Here is a 19,190-nt window from a genome sequence, read left to right on the forward strand (position 1 = left end):
ATTCCAAACTTTTACTACAATTAATCAATTGACAATTAAATAATTTCAAAATTACTTTTTGAAATTACCCAAAAAAATATAATAGCTTCTTTAAAAAAAGCACAGGGTATTAAAGATGCTGTTTCACACATCCTATTATTTTATTTCTAAATTATAATATTAAAATAGTACTTATTTTTTTTATTATAAAATAATTGGATGTGTGGAACAGCATCAAGGGATTCAAACCCGTATAAGATATGATCATCGATCGTCACAAATTAGAGTTACAAAGTTGAAGCGATTGTGCACTAATATACCTGGTAACGCAAATGCAGTTTATCTTGCAAGTTTATAGTACTTATTAAATCTTCTGTCTTGTTTGTCCTCTCGATTGTTGGTGTGCCACGTATTTTTTCTCTTTGAACTATGTATGATAAGAATGTTTCAGCTTTGTGAAAATCGAAAAAAGTGATGATTTTTTATAAGAAAATGTGTAGTATTTCATAGAAAGAGTGAAGTATGGTACAAGAATTGTAAGCTCTGGCCACCACCACCTACATCTTCTAACAAACTAAAAATCCTGTGTCGTCTTTCATCAACGGCCCAAAAGCTATATTGGTACAGCTCTTTGGATGTGGGAGCATCCATCACTCTTCGTCTTCATCGGATGGGATAGTTGCACTCTTTGAACAAGTCTCTAGCTTGTGGAGTTCCAACATCCTCTTCTCAGGGTTGCACAGCCCTATACACAGCAATCGCGGGCATAAACAAGAATGCACGTGCTCATAAGAGCAAGGAAAATGCGATGCATAATCAGCAAAACCATCATGCATTCATCATAATCATAATAAGAAGCTCTAAAGCTGGGTAATTGAACTCAAGAGAAGGGGTTTCGAGGTAGCAAAATGTACACACCTGAACATTTGGGAATGTCCCATACCGCAATAGATGAGGCAGTGCACTCCGCCTGGCATAGTAGCTTACTGTCCTCATGATTGACATTCATTGCAAGCATCCACGAACCAATGGTCACATCCTCATTGCTAAACATTCGGAAACTGTAATCACGTATAATTTTATGTACGTCAACTTTTGTGGCATACAAGGATTAACTAAAGTAAATTAATTTATGAACTCCACATATAAAAGACAGAGTAGGCTTCAATTGCTGGACTAAGACTCAGTGATTCAACTCAACACGGCAGATGTATAATAACCACTATAGTAGGACAAGACATGAAACAGCATGGTAAATCCAAAAATGTACTGGAGTTGATAAGAAAGAAGTCAACCAAGCTCTAGATAGAACTGTCCAAGTCCCATTTGTATTCCAATTTGTATTACTACTACTTAACAATGTAATAGATTTCAACAGTACAGTACCACATAAAGTACCAAAACCGAAACAACCTATTACTACATGCTCCAGTGTGCTTCAGTGGCCGTTGATCTCATCATGAATGCAACGAAAGAAGATCTCTCTGTGTGTGTAACAGTGGAGCAGAGCCATCAAGATACTTCTTTGTTTTGCTTCCACACACGCCCTTGGTCAGACCTTGTTTTACTCTCACAATTTTAACTATATTTATAATATCGAGTTGGTAACTTGGTATTTTGCACTTAATTCCCAGTTTTAACTAGGCTTACGCAGATACAAGAAATATCTCAATCAGATGGCAGTGTCCTATTCAATACTCAATTTTAAACACCCAAATCTTTTGGGTAGCAAGAATGACAACAAGAAGCAGAACTGTTGTCACTTAAATCTTTGCCAGCCATGGTATAAGCATCTAGTATCAACAATTTTAAGCGAATTTCCTCTTGATTATAAGTGATTTCTGTTATTCCATTACCCCCATCTCGCAAGCCACACTACACCATGTAACCATCTTTACGGTTACATGTAAAAGAGATGCTAGAAAGGAAAACATGGTTAAATATTTTGACATTAATCACTAGAAATTTAGAAGCTTATCTGAAAAAAAGTACTACTGAAAATTAATTGGAAATGCACTAGCCTGTCATTTCTTAATGCAACCAAGCTTGCAACAACATCGGCAGAAAGGGCATAAATTGGACCATACGCGTGAAGAAAGTACTCCCGCCCAAGCAAATGTCCGAGAGGTTCATACCTGTAAAATCAAAGAGATCAAACTAATCGTATTGACAGTGAAAAAGGCATAACAGTGCAAATAATATTCTTTAGCAAAGTTCCATATCACTGACACACTGAGATTTTTTTTCATTCCCCAGCCCCCATCCTTATTCTTTTATGATTTACATGTGGCCAACCTCATTAAGATTTTCAATTCATAGAGGAATATGTCTTGTACTCAGAGGAAAGTTATAACAGGAAAACTTAATAATCACCTCTGGAGTTTAAAAAATACAAAAATAATGAAATATGTATTTATTAAATGCATAAGTAAAAGGGACACTTTAGCTAGAAGACTCAGAAATTGGGGGAACGGGCATAACACACCAACTTATTTACAACAATAGTTGTTAGTGAACATTCACATAGTGACCCGCCACTTGAATAGTTGTTCAACTTTTATACGCAGCTTCATCAAATTTATCTATGATTTTTAATAAAAGAACTAGGCTAGTATGGGCATTTTATTCTGAATAACACGATACATTACTATTAATAACAATGAAACAGTATTATAATACTATTAAGAAGTGCAGCATTCAGATCAAAAGAGTAACTGATAATAACAAATTCCGTTTTAATTCAAAAAGGAATATATAACAAACCATTTTAACTTTGGATCAGTAAACACAGGACCCTTCTTCATGCAACCGAGGTATGTTTGTGAATGAGACCGCTCTTTAGCTAGGAGCAATGAAAGACGATCTGCGTGAAAAGCAAAAGCTAAAGCTGAACTTGCCTACACCAAGTCAAGAGTTGAAATGTCTATCCCAGATTCCTGAAACTACTCACCTGGTCGTAAATATATGTCATCATCAGCCTTGACATAAAAATCAGAGTCATAAAGAGCATAAGCAGCTTTGAAGAAAGCCAAACTGTAAAATAAAGATAATAATCAGATCAATCATACAGTCGACGAGCTCAAAATTCATTGTAATAAGTCAGAACTAACGTTTTGTACGGGAGCTTACTGTACTCCTCTTCAATATCTATCAACAAGAAATCATCATACTTGGTCACCTCCTCCTTAAGAGCTGACATCCTCCCTCTATCATTGGTTCTACCAATAATAAATCTGAAAACCAAACCGGTGCTTTCTTCTAACCTACCATTAAATCCCACGTGAGTAACAAATCAATCATTTTATATAAAATAAATAGAAACAACTCTCAATAGGAAAAATCAGAGTGTTCTCCACCAATGGCAAAATCTTATACATACAGCAATCCCAATTAGGGTTTATTAATCCCTAAAAACAGTTTTTATAAATCATCTTCCACATTTGCATAGGATTGGCTAAAAATTTCTCAGATCCGATCTTCATCCATAACACCAAGTATTCAATTGCAGAGGCAAAAATGCAAATTGAAGATAAAAACAGAAAGGAATGAGAGTCAATACCGTCGAAGCCCCTGGTGATTAGAGGGGAACCAGGTCTGGCGCAGAGCCCGGCGCCGGCCCGCCGATCCGAATCCGGTTTGAACGCCGACGAATCCCATCACCTTGTGACGCTTTTGAGGCGGGGAGCTATTGGCGGAGGAAGATTTATCCCACGCCACAGAGACTGACAGTGGCTTAACATCGCCGCATCCACTGCTCCGGACCGATTGCATTATCCCGTAAATTCCGAAAACGGTGGAGAGGCCGAGAAGCAGACAGAGAATGATGATGAGCGTCGATCTGCGGGTGTTGGAAGATGGCCGCGGGTAGAATGCCTTGGGAGACGATGGCATTTTGGAGCTCGAAGACGAGTGTTGGAGGTTTCGGGAGGGTTTTTGATGGTGGGATTTTGTTGATTGAGTTCTTGATTTCCCTGATCTGTGAAGTGCGATCACAAACTCAGGGAAATGGCAAATTGCAGTGAAGAAGAAGTGAAGAGAAGAGAAGACCGGTTTCAAAATGCTGAGCGATTTAAGATCAAACGTAAAATCGCATATAGCCAAACACGATTATTAAGGGAAATTAATCGAATTAAAAGCCAAATGGAATATTGGTCTATAAACTTTGAGCTTATTTTAACATTTTTGAAAATGTCTTAAAATTCACAAACTTCTCAACTGTAATTTTCTCTAACCTAATCCAAATACTCCATCCGTCCCATAAAAATATGAGCATATAAAATGGCACGATAAATAAGATAAAATTGGTAAAGTATGAGAGATAGGGAGAATGGTAGTGGATTGTGAGACACATATTATTTTTAGTGTTTTCATAATGGTATAAGTGGTAAATAATTTGATAAAAAGGGTAATATAATGGGACAACTTTCATAAATGAAAATGCTCATACTATTATGAGACGGATAAAAATGGAAAGTGCACATATTTTTATGAAACTGGAGATTATGATTTTTTTTAGAGTCAAGAAATTTATGTGAGCATGAAATGATGGTGTTCCGACGTTCTAATTCCTAAATTTGATAATCCAATAGGATAAAATATGTTTTGTAAATGGGTTGGGGGGATTAGGAACAATCATAAAGTTTGTTTTTTGATAAAATTGGGATAATTACACCATTCATACAAAATGTTTCATCAATGTTTCAAATTGATACAAAATATTTTAAGTTTACATAAAACATACAAAAAGTTTCATTGTTTTAAGTTTGTACATTCATTTAAAAATTTCAAACACCGTTAGTTTTGTTAACCACAATGGTGAGAATATATAAGCAAAAAGTATCATTCTTCACTATTAACATTGGTTAGCAATAGTCGCGGATCTTGAAATTTTCATTCGGGGGTGCGATAAATAGATATATAATATGTATTTTACATAAATTAGTTGTGAAAGGTTTGATTCATTTTTGAAAAATATTTTGTTATACAATTATCATATAATTAACAAAAAAAACAATAAAATAGAGTAGCAGAGAAAGAGGAAAAAAAACGAAAAGTAAAAGAAAAACTTAAAAATGCAGGTAGAAATGAGCAAAAATGAAAGTAAAAAAACTAAAACACAAATCTGTTGCCGCTGAGTTTCGAACCTAGGTCTTCGAATTAACTACCACTCCACCAACAAAGCTTTAGGATTTTATTCGGCTCAATATATACTAAAACACAAAACATATGGGGGTACAGTTGTACCCCTTGTTATACATTGGATCCGCCAATGGTTAGCAAACGTATTTTACAGTTCAAAGCTCTTCACGGAGTATAACAATGGAGAAATAGTGAGTGAGTTATGTGTATATTAAATTTTGAAAACAAACATATCGACTTCTTCCTTATCAAAATTTCCAGCTGTAGAAATAATAAGAACATATAAATTCACAAGTTTAGACATCTGACTTATTCCATATATTTCTTAAACAATGCAACCAAAAGTAGAGCATATCTTACAGACACACAACAAACTTATTATTCACTAAACTCATCTATTTTTAGGATTTAGTTGTTAAAAAGGAAGCAATGAACAAAATTCTAGCAACTGCACTAGAAAGAGCGATATGCGCTAGATTAATTCGGCTGGAAAGAATTAAGGCCGACTATTCATCTTCTTCAGAGTGATAAATTGCATAAATTCTCAAATTTTTTAATAACATTTTGCTGAAAGTTGGATACTTCACAAAACTAACGGTGTTAAAACATTTAAACAGAATGTATTAACTTAAAACACAATGAAACTTTTTGTATAGTTCATGTATACTTAAAATTTTTTGTACTACTCTGAAATATGGGTGAAACATTTTGTACGAATAATGTAATTACCCCAGCAAAATTCACCCAAAGTCTATGATTTCTAAGAGACTAAGACCAATATCTCAAACGAAATTATTAGGTTTTGTACCAATATACATGAATTTCCACGTCAAATCTAAGTGGATTTTCTGATGCCAAACGAGAAAATGTAAGAGAAATGTGATGCATAATAAGAATTTGAGCGCTTTGCCTCTACAAAGAAGTATAAATCCAGGAAATTGACTGTTTGGAGATTTCATTTTTTTTAATTTCATAAGTAACTGGGCTTTTTTTTTGCTTTGATACCCTCTATTGAACTACTTTTTTTTCATTTTTTTTACAAGAAGACAATATTTTGTCTAACTGAATGAATTCCCTCAGCTTCTGTCCCAAAACCTACATCTATTTTACCACCGGCCGGCACGGTCACAGGATCCTCAGCTGAAACTCTCAAAACTGGATTACCCAAAATGCTACTCGACGACAACTCATCAAGAAAAACTACCGGCTTCTGCCACCGTCCAGAATTCGCATCTTCAGGGCATGAGCTGTGATCTGGTTGCTGCTGCTCATGACCCAGTTCATCGAGCCTCGAAGGTTGATTAGGCCCAGCCTCATTGCTGGTTCCTTCGACAAGAGAATTATGGCCCGGTGGCTTTGAATCCTGATGCTCGAAATGGAGTGGATTCTGCAGAATGTCTAGAATGTTTCCCTTGCTAAACTGCAAGGCCTCTGATGTGGTGCAGCGGTCTTCTATAGTGGCAAAGCTATCAACAGAAGGTTCTTGTTCTGCATTTGGTCCGCTTTCATGAGCTCCCACTTCGATCGAATCCAAATCATCGCATGATCCTGATTTGAATTAATAAGAAATCAAATAGCAGATGACAGATAAAATACTCAGAGAACTTGATGAAGTATAACTCACTGTTTCTTTCATCCGTGCTGTGGTTGTCATACAACATCTTCTTCAGCCACACTGCTCCAGGAAACACCATAAGGTTGGTTTTACTGAGACTTTGCATCTCTTCCTCTTCCACAAGCTCGAAGCCAAACCCCAGGGTCCAAGTATCCACCAAATCGGGGATAGCAGATATTACAAGCTTCTCAACCTTTAAAGATTTTAGCATCTAAATCCCAAAATTAAGTCAAGTTAGTCTGTGTTTGTTCGAGTCAAGGTGAGAGGACTTCATTGAGAATAATGTGGAATACACCAACTTACCTCTTCAATAGCATTGATTAGGCGGCGGCACAATCCTTGTCGACGGCATCTGCTGCAAGTGGCAACTAGAGGCAGTTCTGCAACCTTCACCCCATGGATTCTACACCAAGGTTGTCCAAGATAGCAATTGTGATCATTGTGTAAAAAACAAAATAGAACTATATTAATCAGCGCGTGATTAGCAAAGTATCAAAGACGAGTTCTAAACAGTATTAGGAATAATAATAATGGATAAGCAATATGAAGCCCTCACGTGACATACGTGCCAAAAATGGCATTATTTTCCCCCTATATTGAGCAGACAATATATGGAAATTACTGTTTTATAAACTCTGATAGCGGTGTCTACAACAGGAATGGAGCATTCTAGAGCATCCACTTTCAGAAAGAATTCAAATTGATCATGCCACGGTTGATCTTTTTTATTTGATGATGGGACAGAAAGGAAGAAGGTTTTAGATTCTCAAAACAGAAATTGAGAAGGACAACTGAAATTGATTTGTCAACTATTAACCTAAAGGGTTCAAGATATTTTTACTATTTACTTTTGCCATATATTTTAGGTGCTTGTATATATTGGCTTCACTTCATCAGAATGGAAATAAGAATCGCTGAAACACAACGTAAAAGTTGAAGTTCATCATTGTGTAAGCATTGCAATGGATTCATTTATAGGCAACTAACAGAAGCTGCTGTATCAAAATACAGGAAGTTGACATAGTGATACGGAGTGAAAGGTGGAAGCACCGAATGCGTTTGACTGAAACATATTGAACCATGGATACAGAATATGGAAATACATATAGAAACTGAAATTGATAAAGAAAAGAAAGTGATGAACCCTAAACAAGAAAGGAACAAAATCCTAACTATGGCACTTGCCGGACAAAAAATTAATGATCTCTTGGAGGTCTCTTTAATCCTCAAGGAGGTATTCATAGTGAATTACAAAGACTGCTAATCTTACTCAACAAGTTAAATCAAATCTACTGAAGACGAACATGAGGGGAAAAAAAGATAAACATAAAATATCGTAAAGATAAGGATGGACAAATTTCCCAGGATACCTAATAACTACTGCAAATATGATCGGTATCACATAGTTTAACATCAGTGGGAATGAGAAACATAATTGAAATTGACTATGTTTCCAAAGGAGTAGCACATAATAGAATGATGACCGAGAAATAGATCATTCTTGCTGCTGCATGAATAACCATTGTCGAACAGTCTAAATTCCTAAAATACAGTCAAAATCACTCCAAGCTAAAATTTCGGGTGGAAAAATGCCAGAACCAAAGAAGTCAGAGAGTTTTACCTGATGGATGCTACACACAGGACAGCATCATCTTTCTCCAAAACCACAGTATAGAAGCCGCTGTAGTTAAGCCGTGCAAATTGTGATCTGAAAGAAGAAGTCATAGTTTTCAGTTTGAACTTCAATGATAATACTCCTTCCATCGCATCAACTTAGTCCCTGATTCCTTTTCGACATGTCCACAAATGTAGGCCACTTTCTTAATTGGAATTGTGTTAAAACTTGCTTTCACTGAAATGACCTTACTCATTGTTTATAAAAATGTTGTGTGGAATAGTAAATAAGGGCAAAATATAACAAACATATATAAATTACATTTTCAAAAAAAATTAAATACAGTTTTTAATCAATATGAAAATGGAAGGGGGACCAATTTTGTGAGAGACCACCCAAGATAATATCTTTAAGGTCCGAGATTACCTAGAACAACCTAAAATAATGGTTACAGTGCATTATAGCATGACAGCCTGACCTAATTAGTTCAAGGATGCAGATCTTATATAGCACGTGCTACAAAATTTTGAGAACATCTCGTGGTGTAATAGTAACAGTAGCAGTATTCCACAGTACAATGATGGACCAGCAATAGTAACATAATTAAACTCATTTATCTTCACTCTTCAGTTCACTTGTAATATTATGAGATTCTCGAATCTAGTTATATAACAGTGGAGTGGCTAAGGCAGGTGCAGGTAACTGGACAAAAAGCGAAATTAAATGTGTGATTGCAGATGACAGGTGCATGGCCATATTAGAGCTTACCCCCAGTTATATATTACTTGAGGTATCATGTCAATCCCTGTTTTTATATCCACCATGGGGAGAAAGCATTCCTCCATGATCGTGATTGCAACAGCCAACTTTGAGTTGCATTCTGCCCTCAAAGCCATAACTTGCTGTGCGGAATGAACCTTTTGGTCACTGGGAATGCATCGCAGAAGTGTCCAAGAGAAGTCATCAGAGAGAAGATTTTCCAACCCAACACGTGACTGGAGACCATTGTAGACCTGCATTGAGCAATCAATACAGGATTAGCGATGTGCATACAACTTAAATTCTTTCTTTGGTAAACACAGTCTGAGCAAGCAGGGTCAGAGTTCAAGTACATTAAACACACTTTCAATTTATTCACTAATGCTATAGGAAATAAGGCATGGATATTTCAACAGGCTATCAAAAAATATGACACATAGAATGCATTAATAGCTAACAATAATTAGTTTTTATTACAGCAATTCTGAAGAGATTTCCAAGTCAATGTTTAATGTTAGTGGAATTGGAAAGTATGAGGAGGATGAAAATATACTTGGGTATGCTATTACAAAATTTTGTAAATTCATTCTCAAAGAAACCATATCTGATATGTCTACAGGCCATACAACCTAGTGGCTCCTTCATATAGTCTACTTATCCTCAATTTGTTGTTCGTGAAGCAAAAAGTATCAATTTTTATTACTAGCTTCACTCCAAACACAATGTCCACCTACCATCGGACTATGATTTAAATGAACACATTTTTACCTGGCAACAGCCATCTCCACAAAACCAGTTGTCTGAGACCAATCCAATTTCAACACCGTTCCTCTTCATGCAAGTTACATGATCTGTTTGGAAGCATTAAGCTATTATGTTCTCAGAATTGAACTGAAGTCGAATTATAAAAACACAAATACAAATTGAAACAGATCAACCAAAAGACATGTGATAAAGAGAGGTAGAAACATAGCGGTGAAAAAGTTTTTCGGTATTTTCATTAACTGATCAATGCACCTATATATACAAAAGAGTCCTACTAGGAAAGCCCATAGGTGTTATACAAAAACCATATATACAAACCTATTCCAATTGCAATCTATTCCAAACCAAAGACAGAGAAATGCAAAAGAAAAAAAAACAGGTGTCAGCAACTACAACCGCCAATTTAAAGAAGTTCCTATTTAATTATGCTGAATGATGGATATGCACAGCATAATTGAGTAAATCTGCATAGGCTAATCTATAAAGAAACAACCCACAAGATCAAACGAAAATTACATTTATCTTCACACTGAATGCAATTCAGATCCCCATGGAGTTGTGAAGATTCTTTATTGCTGACTACATTTGTACAAATTTGGCATCGACATTGGGGACAGTACCAATTTCCTTCAGGCAGCTCCTGAAGAAATGCGCAGCAATCAGCTTACTCATGTTAATAATTGTAAGTTACATTAGCACAACAAGCACACAAAAGAAGTATAAATGCAAGTTCCTTATGCAGAATGATGACAAATTATACAGCCAAGAGGTATGCTGATAAAATGAGGGATATCTATGATTAAAATATCTATGAACCAAAAAGAAAAACATCTCAGGAAATAAACAGCACGATGCATCATTTTGGCTTATTTCATCACCAATTGCCCAAATATTTATTATATTTGATCAACCCATTTTTCAATATTTATTGATATCTTCCAAAGTTGGACAGTTTGGGCTAAAAGCAGGGTCATGTGAATCATAATTGGAGAATCAATTGTTATGGTTGATTGGAAGAAGATATATATATTGGGCTTTGGGTGTTAGTTGATAATAAAGACTGAGGAATATCCATTTTCCAAATATATCTAGCAAGGAAAATAGAAAAAACAAGCCTAGAAGAATTTTAAGACTTAATTAGGAACTAGTATTTCTTTTTGTCGTTTATACGGATTTATGAGATGTCTATTCACCGCAGTTGGAAATCTAGTAGTTTTTCCAGTTCTTGTATGATTCTTAGGCATTTATCAATTTCTTGTATTTATGTGTATCGATTATTCTATGGTTTTAAGTACCTGGTCAATGTGTGATAGTCCTATTATATTTAAAGCCAATTAAAGCTTTAAATATGCAATTGCCTGTTAGATTTCATGAAGTGGCAATTAACATAATTTCTGATTTCATCACCTCGTCAAATGATCTAATCCACACCAAGACAATAGACAATCAACCTCAGATAAACCCAATATGTAAAGACTTGGATTCTCGGTTGTTTAGAGGCCGTTGGACAATAAAACCAATTCACATCAAATGAGTTATCTTTGCATCAACAATTGATTGACTGATCAGGGTGAAAACTTCCTTTAACCAGGGCATTTTTTAACTATTGAATTTCTGTATCCATTGTTTAGTCTTGGCTTGAAGTTTTTTCTCTTTTAAACTAAGTTGCATTTAAAAATTCTTGCTCATACACATTTTAATTTATGCGCAACGATCATAATAATAATAATCATTTTAAGAGTAGAAAGGTTGTTTTGGCAGATTGACACCCATCACAACGTTGAGCTATTCTAAGCCATCATATCGGGAGGAATTAAGAAGTACTAGTATATTACAAGGAGATCGTAATAAGAAGTTAAGCAAGTAAGAGGAGTAAATCCTAAAGGTAATCGGTATAAAACTTCTAAAGGACTCCTAAAGCATGCCTGTAATACAAAGCTCTAGAGCTCCAACAGTTTCAAAGATTGTATGCATCATTTGTCCTCAACAAATTTACATGGCAATATGTTTACTTTTTAATACTAATTTTATTTTATATGAGGCCAAATCCTGAATTCCATGGCTGGAAACCATGATGGTATGAAAGTTCACATTCCATTTCAATTCAAATGATAACTAATTGAAGAGAAAAGTTAACAAAAATGGAAGTACTTATGTTTGAGTTCCAAAAAACAACTGAAAATTTATTATCACTACTGAAATAAAATATCGCACATTTCACAGGCCGTAAGAAACAAAACATTACATTTGTAGAAATTTTAAATAAATGAGACAATATTCATTGTATTAAGACATTGGCATTAAAAGCAAACACAAACCTGTTCAAACAAGCATGCCTGATGGAATGCTGATGGACAGTTATCGCAACATATTAATTCACCAACATCACCACAGCGCCCACAGCTGTCATCATTTTGATCCAGCTCATCAACTTGCTCAGTTTGAGGAGCTACTTTTCTTGCCTTGTATTCAGCTGACCATGCCTCGAGCTGACATAAGGTGAATGGCTTACCAGACTCCATGAAGAGATTGGCACAAGGGCGATTTGACCTGAAACCAGCATGAATCTTGAACTTTGAGATGGAAAACATCATGTCGCAACATTTGCATAATATCCCATCCCTGGTAACTAGACCATCTTTTATCACGGTATCATCTTTTAGATTCCTGTACTGGATTATCTCATTTAATGAAACAACACCAGAGAAAATTAACCATGATAACACTGTTCTTGATCCAACAACAGACCACTTTCCTTCTAGAATATGCTTTGCATCCTTCTTGAGGCTCCTTGGCAGCAATCTGCAGCTGCCTTTGCGGGTCTTGCGTTTCTTCAGAGGCTTAGACTTTCGCGTGGACCATTTGTTTGGGGTTCGACATAATTTAGTTTTCATAATGGCAGAGATTAGAAGATCATTGTCATTAAGGTGACAAGCTTTTGATTTCTTAGATCCACATCGAACACTATTTATTTCATCCGCAGGCTGACCTCTTAAGAGAGAACCATTCAGTTTCATTTCAGATAGTTTTCTAGATTTTTTGTGACTCTTTCTCATTTGGCCAAAAACAACTTCTTCCTTATCTATTATTTGGTCAAACACTGGGGAACTTGCATTGCAATCTTGGTGAGTGAAAACAGTCTCAAATTCTTCAAGTGATTGAAGTTGTCCAGAACTTATTGGAACATCAACGAGACCAACATCAATCTGATTACTATCATCATAATCAAGAAGGGGCATTGGGTCAACACAACTTCTTTCTGATGTGGTGATTTTCCGGTATTTGGCAACAGACCCAACATCTGATGCAATTACCGAACTTCTATTGGCTTTTACTGTAATTCCTTCTTTCAGCAAACGAATTGTCTTCTCAATGAAAACTACATTCGCAAAAGGATCCAGAAGGCACCACAAATGAGCCATAGCAGAAGTATCTTCTAAAATATTTAGTTTATCATCAATTTGTTGTATAATACAAGATAAATCAGCCCACAACTCAGTCATATCAGCCCACTGAATACAATCACTTGTCTGAACACACGAATTGGCATCAGTCAATAAACTCTCGCCACACATATTCCAAGCCCTATGAAATTCACGAATCGGTCTTCCTCCTGGAGACTTATAGACGTATTCTCCAATCCCATTATATTTACTGTTCCTTCTACGCCTCCCAATCAGCCATCCTGCTGCTCTAAGCAAACGATAGATGTGATACCGAAGAAGAGGACGAGGATCATTTTTTATATCCTTTGGCATAGCTAATTCATCTTCATCTAGTTGCAAAAAGCAGGCATCCTTCCATTTAGGCTTAGTAAATCGATGAGTACCAATTTTGATTGCAACAGATGTAGATGGATCGGTAGCTAGGAGCCTGCTTGCATAGCTCTCTTGAGAAAGAGGAGAAGTAACAGTTCTATTTGCAGCTTCCTTCTGATCACTTTGATCTAAGCTAGATACCCTATTTTTACAGCTACCTCTACCACTAATATCAAATACTTTGCTTTGACGGGGAAAAAGCTTCAGCTGATAGCTACCAGATGTAACACCCTGACCAGATGATTCGACTACACTATATGTTAAAGTGCCACGTGCAGAAATAGAACTGTCCAGAGAGATGACTGAAACCACTCCTTCTGAGGGAGCTGAAGTGCACAACGTATCCCCCAAATCTGGTTTCTCATATGGATGATCTTCAACTGATGATTTAACCTCATGGTTACTTTTCATTGATGATAAATCTTCCAAAGGACATTTTCCAGAAAATTCCTCTTCTGCATAACCATTATGACTGGTTAATGATGACTTTCCACTGTTTGAGCAAAGAGGCATATCTGTTCCTTTCATACAGTCGCAATGTTTGATAGTAGACTCAGAAACCATATATTCTTTCTTCCTACTACCATCGCTTCCGAAGAAGATCTCACTGAAAATTTTTTGCTCATCTGTAGATCCATCAAAACCATCATCATGCAAATCCTCGAATTCTCTGCTGAATAACATTGTTGCGGATTCAACCATCATCTTGTCTATCATACTTATCTCCAGTAAATAGCTATTTGGAGATAAATAACTGCTGCTTAACTGCAAGATTACATTAACTCTCTTAGCATGTAACCAACACTGATAATTTCATTAAAAATTTGAATCTTTCTTGCTATATAGGAAAAAGTTGAAAATATCAGAAAATGTGGAGGATGTGAACAGTCAAAGTAAAAAACTTATCTAAAAAGAAAAGAAGCTGAATCACAAAAGTGGAAAATTCTAAAACCTATCCACACAGACAGAAAAATTAAATCAGCATAGGAAAGTAATTAGAGGTCAACGGACTGCTACCCATGGGGAACCAACATGAATCCTCACAATCCCACTTTACAACAGAGAACTTTATGACTCTAGAGAATCACTTTGCTGCAAATCATAATCATTGTCTCCCCAAAGAGAACATGATACTTATTGGGTTTCTGAAGTGTTTAACAACACTGACAAGTTTATTTATGTAACTAACTACCTCTGCTTAACTAATTTGCTAGAAATGAAAGCATGAACCCGCGTCAAACTTTCTAGCACTTAAGGACCTTCACATCAATCTACCGTACAATGTGCTTCAATTCTTATCCTAAAGTAACCAATCATCAATAAAATCATCATCACCACCGCGAATATTTCATAAGTAAGATCATTTATTTACAAAATTTAAAGAATTCAGGGAAGGCAATTCAATCTACAGCGGCAAAACTGAACTGCCATAACAAGAAATGCTTACCTTCTTAAGCTAATTAACATTAATTCCCCCATTTTATCTTAGAGGCAAAAAACAAGCGGCTTTTCATGCATACACAAGCGCAATCAATCACGAGATCAAACAAACAAAAACATAAAACGGAGATAATTTTTTTAAATATCTACCAAAATAAAGAAGGAAACACCAAGTCCGTCCTACCTCAGGATTCCGACTTCGCTAATCAGAGCTCACAAATGCAATCCCCCAAAATCATAAATAAACACAGCCGGGCAAAATTCCAGCTCGGCGAGGGCGTGTCGCGCTAAAAATCAGCTCGAAACAGGAAAATTCACCACTGCATTTGCATCAGGCGCGGTGAAAATTAGGGTTCGTCCGAATCTGAAAGACAGAGGGACAGGTAGGAAAATGCTGTAGAATCCACAATTTAAATCGCGAAAGGGTGAGGAAGAAATGGGTCGATTTAAGTGGGTCTCCCACACTCTTTTCCCACACGCACATACATGCCAAAATAAGCGTGAGGAAAACAATAATAAAGAAAAAAGGGGGCTTTGGGATGGGGATGGCGGAATAGTGCTGCAATAACATTTCACACATAGTTGTCAAGCAATGAGATGAAACAACACCCGAAGCTGCAGCCCACACTCTCTAACCTCTTTTGTCGTTATTTTCAAAACTCCATCCTACCCCCGAAGAGTAAGAACTATGAACTTATATTTCCTTTCTAATACCCGAAGAGTATGAACTATGAACTTATATTTCCTTTCTAATACGTCCCCCGAAAGTATTCTCTTCGCATTCATTTGCAGATGTCTAAACTAAATTGATTTATTCTTTTTTTAAAAAAATCGAAACATTTACTCACTCTTATTTTATTCAATTACATATTTTATTCTCTCTTAATTTTTCCTATTTTATTCTTCTTTCCTATTTTTAACACAGTTTTTTAATCTTTGTGCGCAAAAGTTTTGACTTAATTTAGTTGGGACGAGAAGTATGAACTTTCTAATTTGAAAACTCTAACTTTTTAATGAGGTAAGACTCATTTTCCACTTTCAGTACTTTAATTATTTATTCTTTCTATCTCTATCCAGGGAGCTTGGAGGTCGTCACCTATCTCTATCTTACTTTAATAATTATACATTAAAACTTGTATCTAACCACATGTTTATATTTTTCAGGACGGAGGGAATATATTTTCTTTATGTGTTTTACTATGCATCTCATACTCCTTCCGTTCCTTTATAGATAGTAAAGGCGTTTTTTCAACATGTGATATAAAAATTGTGTTAAAAGTGAATTAAGTGAAAAAAGAATAAAGTGACAAAGGAAAATTATAGAAAGATAAAGAGAGAATAAAGTAAGACAGAGTGAAGTAAAAGAGAAAAAAATAAGATGTTTTTTTCTTAAAGAAATGACTCAGTTATAGTGAGACAATAAAAAAGAAATACGAGTAAGCTATAGAGGGACGAAAGGAGTACTATACTCCCTACGTCCCACAAGAATATGCATTATTTTCTTTTTAGTCCATCCACAAGAATATATACTTTTCAATGTTGGATATTCTTCTGTCTCTAATTAGGTGGGATCTATTATCCACTAAGAATACTTTAATTACTTTTTATTTCTATATTTCTTTTACTTTATCAATTTTACATTAAAACTCGTGTCAAATTTAAAGTGCATATTTTTTGGGACGGAGGGAGTACTATTTTGAATTTTCCATTGAACTTTACCCCGTTATAGAATAAATACTAGAAGCCGTGCGTCATACAGAATTTACTAACTTTAGTAGCGTGTGGTGTTGTATTATTCTTTTCTTTTAAACTTCTTTTGGCTCTATATTGGGAGGCCAATTTTGGTTTTTAACTATTGTAATTTAATATACTACTCCTTCTGTCCCGCTTAAGATGACACGTTTTCCTTTTTAGTTTGTCCCACTAAGATGACACATTTCCTCTTTTGGTAACTTTCTCTCTCCAATTAATACACTCAACCACTTTTTCTCTCCTATTAAAATATTCATCTTCCTTTATCTCTCTACTTTAATAATTACACTCACCTTCTCTCTCTCCAATTAAACACTTTAACCAATAACTCCTAAAATCCCGTGCCGGCTAAGCAATGTGTCATCTTAGCCGGGACGGAGGGAGTAGTAGAAAAAAACATGGGTGAACAGGAGTATTTGTTTGGTGGGAATATGGTTTTAACCGTAGAGAATATTGTTTATGGAAGTATAATTTTTGTATGATTTACTATTTCTTTAAATTATTAATCAATAATCAATAATCAATAATAATGTAACACCCCGACTTTTTATTACCCTAAGACTTAGAAAATCGATCTACATATATATAGGTTTCGCGTCTAACTTTATTATTACTTCTTGTTATGATTTAATCGTTGTGAAGTATATTTTGAGTAGTGAACAAAAATAGTAATATTCAATATAAATGTTTGCTCTAATAAAAGTCCGTTTGTGAAGACCAAGTTTCAAATAAAAGTCCGTACACGAGTTCAACGTTTAAGTAAAGATTAATTAAAAATAAAATACTCTCCATGCCCTTCGGATCTTGCTCAATAGTCACGCCTTGAATCTCGATACCTACACGAATGGATAAGAAGCGTGTTAAATCAAGACGAGACGATCGACGAAATCAAATCACATCAAACACGCAAATCAAACGGCGGCTCACGTTTTCCAATTGACGGCTCACGTCTTTTTAAGTGACGAGACATAATATTCTTGCCATTTTAGGAAAAAGAAATGTTTGACAAGACAACTTGCCTCATTTGGCAAAAAGTCTCTACCCTTTGGACAATACATTTCCTCCTTGAATCAAGTTTATGACCAAGCATTTCCATGCACCCATTTTCTCTATAAATACCACTCCATCTCCCCTCTTGATCCTTTTGTTCAACCATAAACATTCTCTAAACAAAATTCTATCAAAATGAGGATGCACATAAGTGTTTGAAGAAGAGGAGTCCATTTTCCTACTCACTATCATTCTTCTCTTCCCTTTCTCAAGGTAATTCTACTAATAACTATTCTTGCTACATAGCCATTTTCATAATCATCCAAAGCATGAACACCATATTATTATTTTTTCCTCTATGCCTTTTCCCTTAATAGTTTTCATATCAATTATGCATATGACTTTTTAAAATAGCTTTTGCCTTAACTAAAGAAAACTTAGACAAGGAAATCAAATAAGCAACGCCTAAGCCCTTAGACAACTTCATCGCACATTAATAACGATCTTGGAAAGCTTACCTCGTGAGTGAGGGAGCTGCCGGACCCCGGAGATGCTGCCCGGCAGTGGCCCACCGGCGGCGACGGCAGTCCGGCAACTTTCCGGCAGCATTCCGGCGGATGCCCCATTTTCCACAGCGAAATTAATCTCTTTTGACCCCGTTTTCACGATCTATCCAAATCTTCACATTTCAAGACTTAATTGTTAGTCCTAAGCCTTCAATTTAAGAAAATAAAGAAGAAGAGAAAGAAGGAGAAATGGGGGAAATCCCTACCTCTCGGTCAACGGCGGTGAGACCGCCGTGTACCCAGCGGCGACGGCGGCAGCGGCCCACCAGCGACGGCGGCAGCGGCCCGGCGGCGACGGCGGAGGTGGTGGTTCGTGGCCGGCAGAGAGAAGACCGAGAGAGAGAGGCCGAGAGAGAGAGAGGCCGAGAGAGAGAGACCGAGAGAGAGAGGTTGGGAGAAGGAGGCGCCCCTTTTCTTTTTTCTTTTCCTCTGGATTGGTGGAGTGTATAGGGTTTTTTCTAATTTATTTGGGTATTGGGCCTCTCCTTTGGGCCAAGTAATTAATTTAGTAAGATGGTCTCTTATTTATTCTATTATGGGCCGAGAATTTAGAGGGAATGAGAATTTTGGGCTTTGAAGCTTAAGTAATAAAATGAACCTTATCTCTTAATTTTGGATTAATATTTCTTGAAATGTTTGAAGCTTTTAAATAATTAATCTTATGATTAATTAATATCTTACCCTCCTTACTTAAATAAATTCCTTGAAGTTAAGAATGTAGGAGCTAAATGAACCATCTCCCAAGTAATAAA

General features: G+C 36.0%; 2 protein-coding genes and 1 long non-coding RNA gene across 3 annotated transcripts; all 3 read right to left on the minus strand.

Moving 5' to 3' along the window:
• Positions 1 to 439: 439 nt before the first annotated feature.
• Positions 440 to 4,010, minus strand: LOC125192275 (putative beta-1,3-galactosyltransferase 13). The gene is made up of 7 exons (XM_048089802.2): positions 3,539 to 4,010; positions 3,090 to 3,242; positions 2,930 to 3,012; positions 2,743 to 2,842; positions 2,001 to 2,114; positions 898 to 1,040; positions 440 to 724 (listed from the first exon to the last, which is right to left on the minus strand). Exons 1-7 carry the CDS (start codon positions 3,868 to 3,870, stop codon positions 630 to 632), a joined length of 1,020 nt encoding a protein of 339 aa, XP_047945759.1. The 5' UTR covers positions 3,871 to 4,010; the 3' UTR covers positions 440 to 629.
• A 2,004-nt stretch (positions 4,011 to 6,014) lies between these two features.
• ROS4 (Acyl-CoA N-acyltransferase with RING/FYVE/PHD-type zinc finger protein) lies at positions 6,015 to 15,802 on the minus strand. Its single transcript, XM_048092386.2, has 9 exons — positions 15,315 to 15,802; positions 12,191 to 14,455; positions 10,389 to 10,512; positions 9,876 to 9,958; positions 9,117 to 9,361; positions 8,355 to 8,441; positions 7,037 to 7,136; positions 6,743 to 6,944; positions 6,015 to 6,666 (listed from the first exon to the last, which is right to left on the minus strand). Exons 2-9 carry the CDS (start codon positions 14,405 to 14,407, stop codon positions 6,155 to 6,157), a joined length of 3,570 nt encoding a protein of 1,189 aa, XP_047948343.1. The 5' UTR covers positions 14,408 to 14,455; positions 15,315 to 15,802; the 3' UTR covers positions 6,015 to 6,154.
• Positions 15,803 to 17,551: 1,749 nt separating this feature from the next.
• LOC125197402 (uncharacterized) lies at positions 17,552 to 18,850 on the minus strand. The gene is made up of 3 exons (XR_007172055.2): positions 18,645 to 18,850; positions 18,391 to 18,551; positions 17,552 to 17,718 (listed from the first exon to the last, which is right to left on the minus strand). It is a non-coding gene; the product is annotated as an uncharacterized LOC125197402 (long non-coding RNA).
• Between the last annotated feature and the right edge of the window lie 340 nt (positions 18,851 to 19,190).

The sequence above is a fragment of the Salvia hispanica genome, chromosome 4 (genome assembly GCF_029641045.1).
Source record: "Salvia hispanica isolate PSC_SH4W2 chromosome 4, Shi_PSC_v1, whole genome shotgun sequence".
Taxonomy (NCBI): domain Eukaryota; kingdom Viridiplantae; phylum Streptophyta; class Magnoliopsida; order Lamiales; family Lamiaceae; genus Salvia; species Salvia hispanica.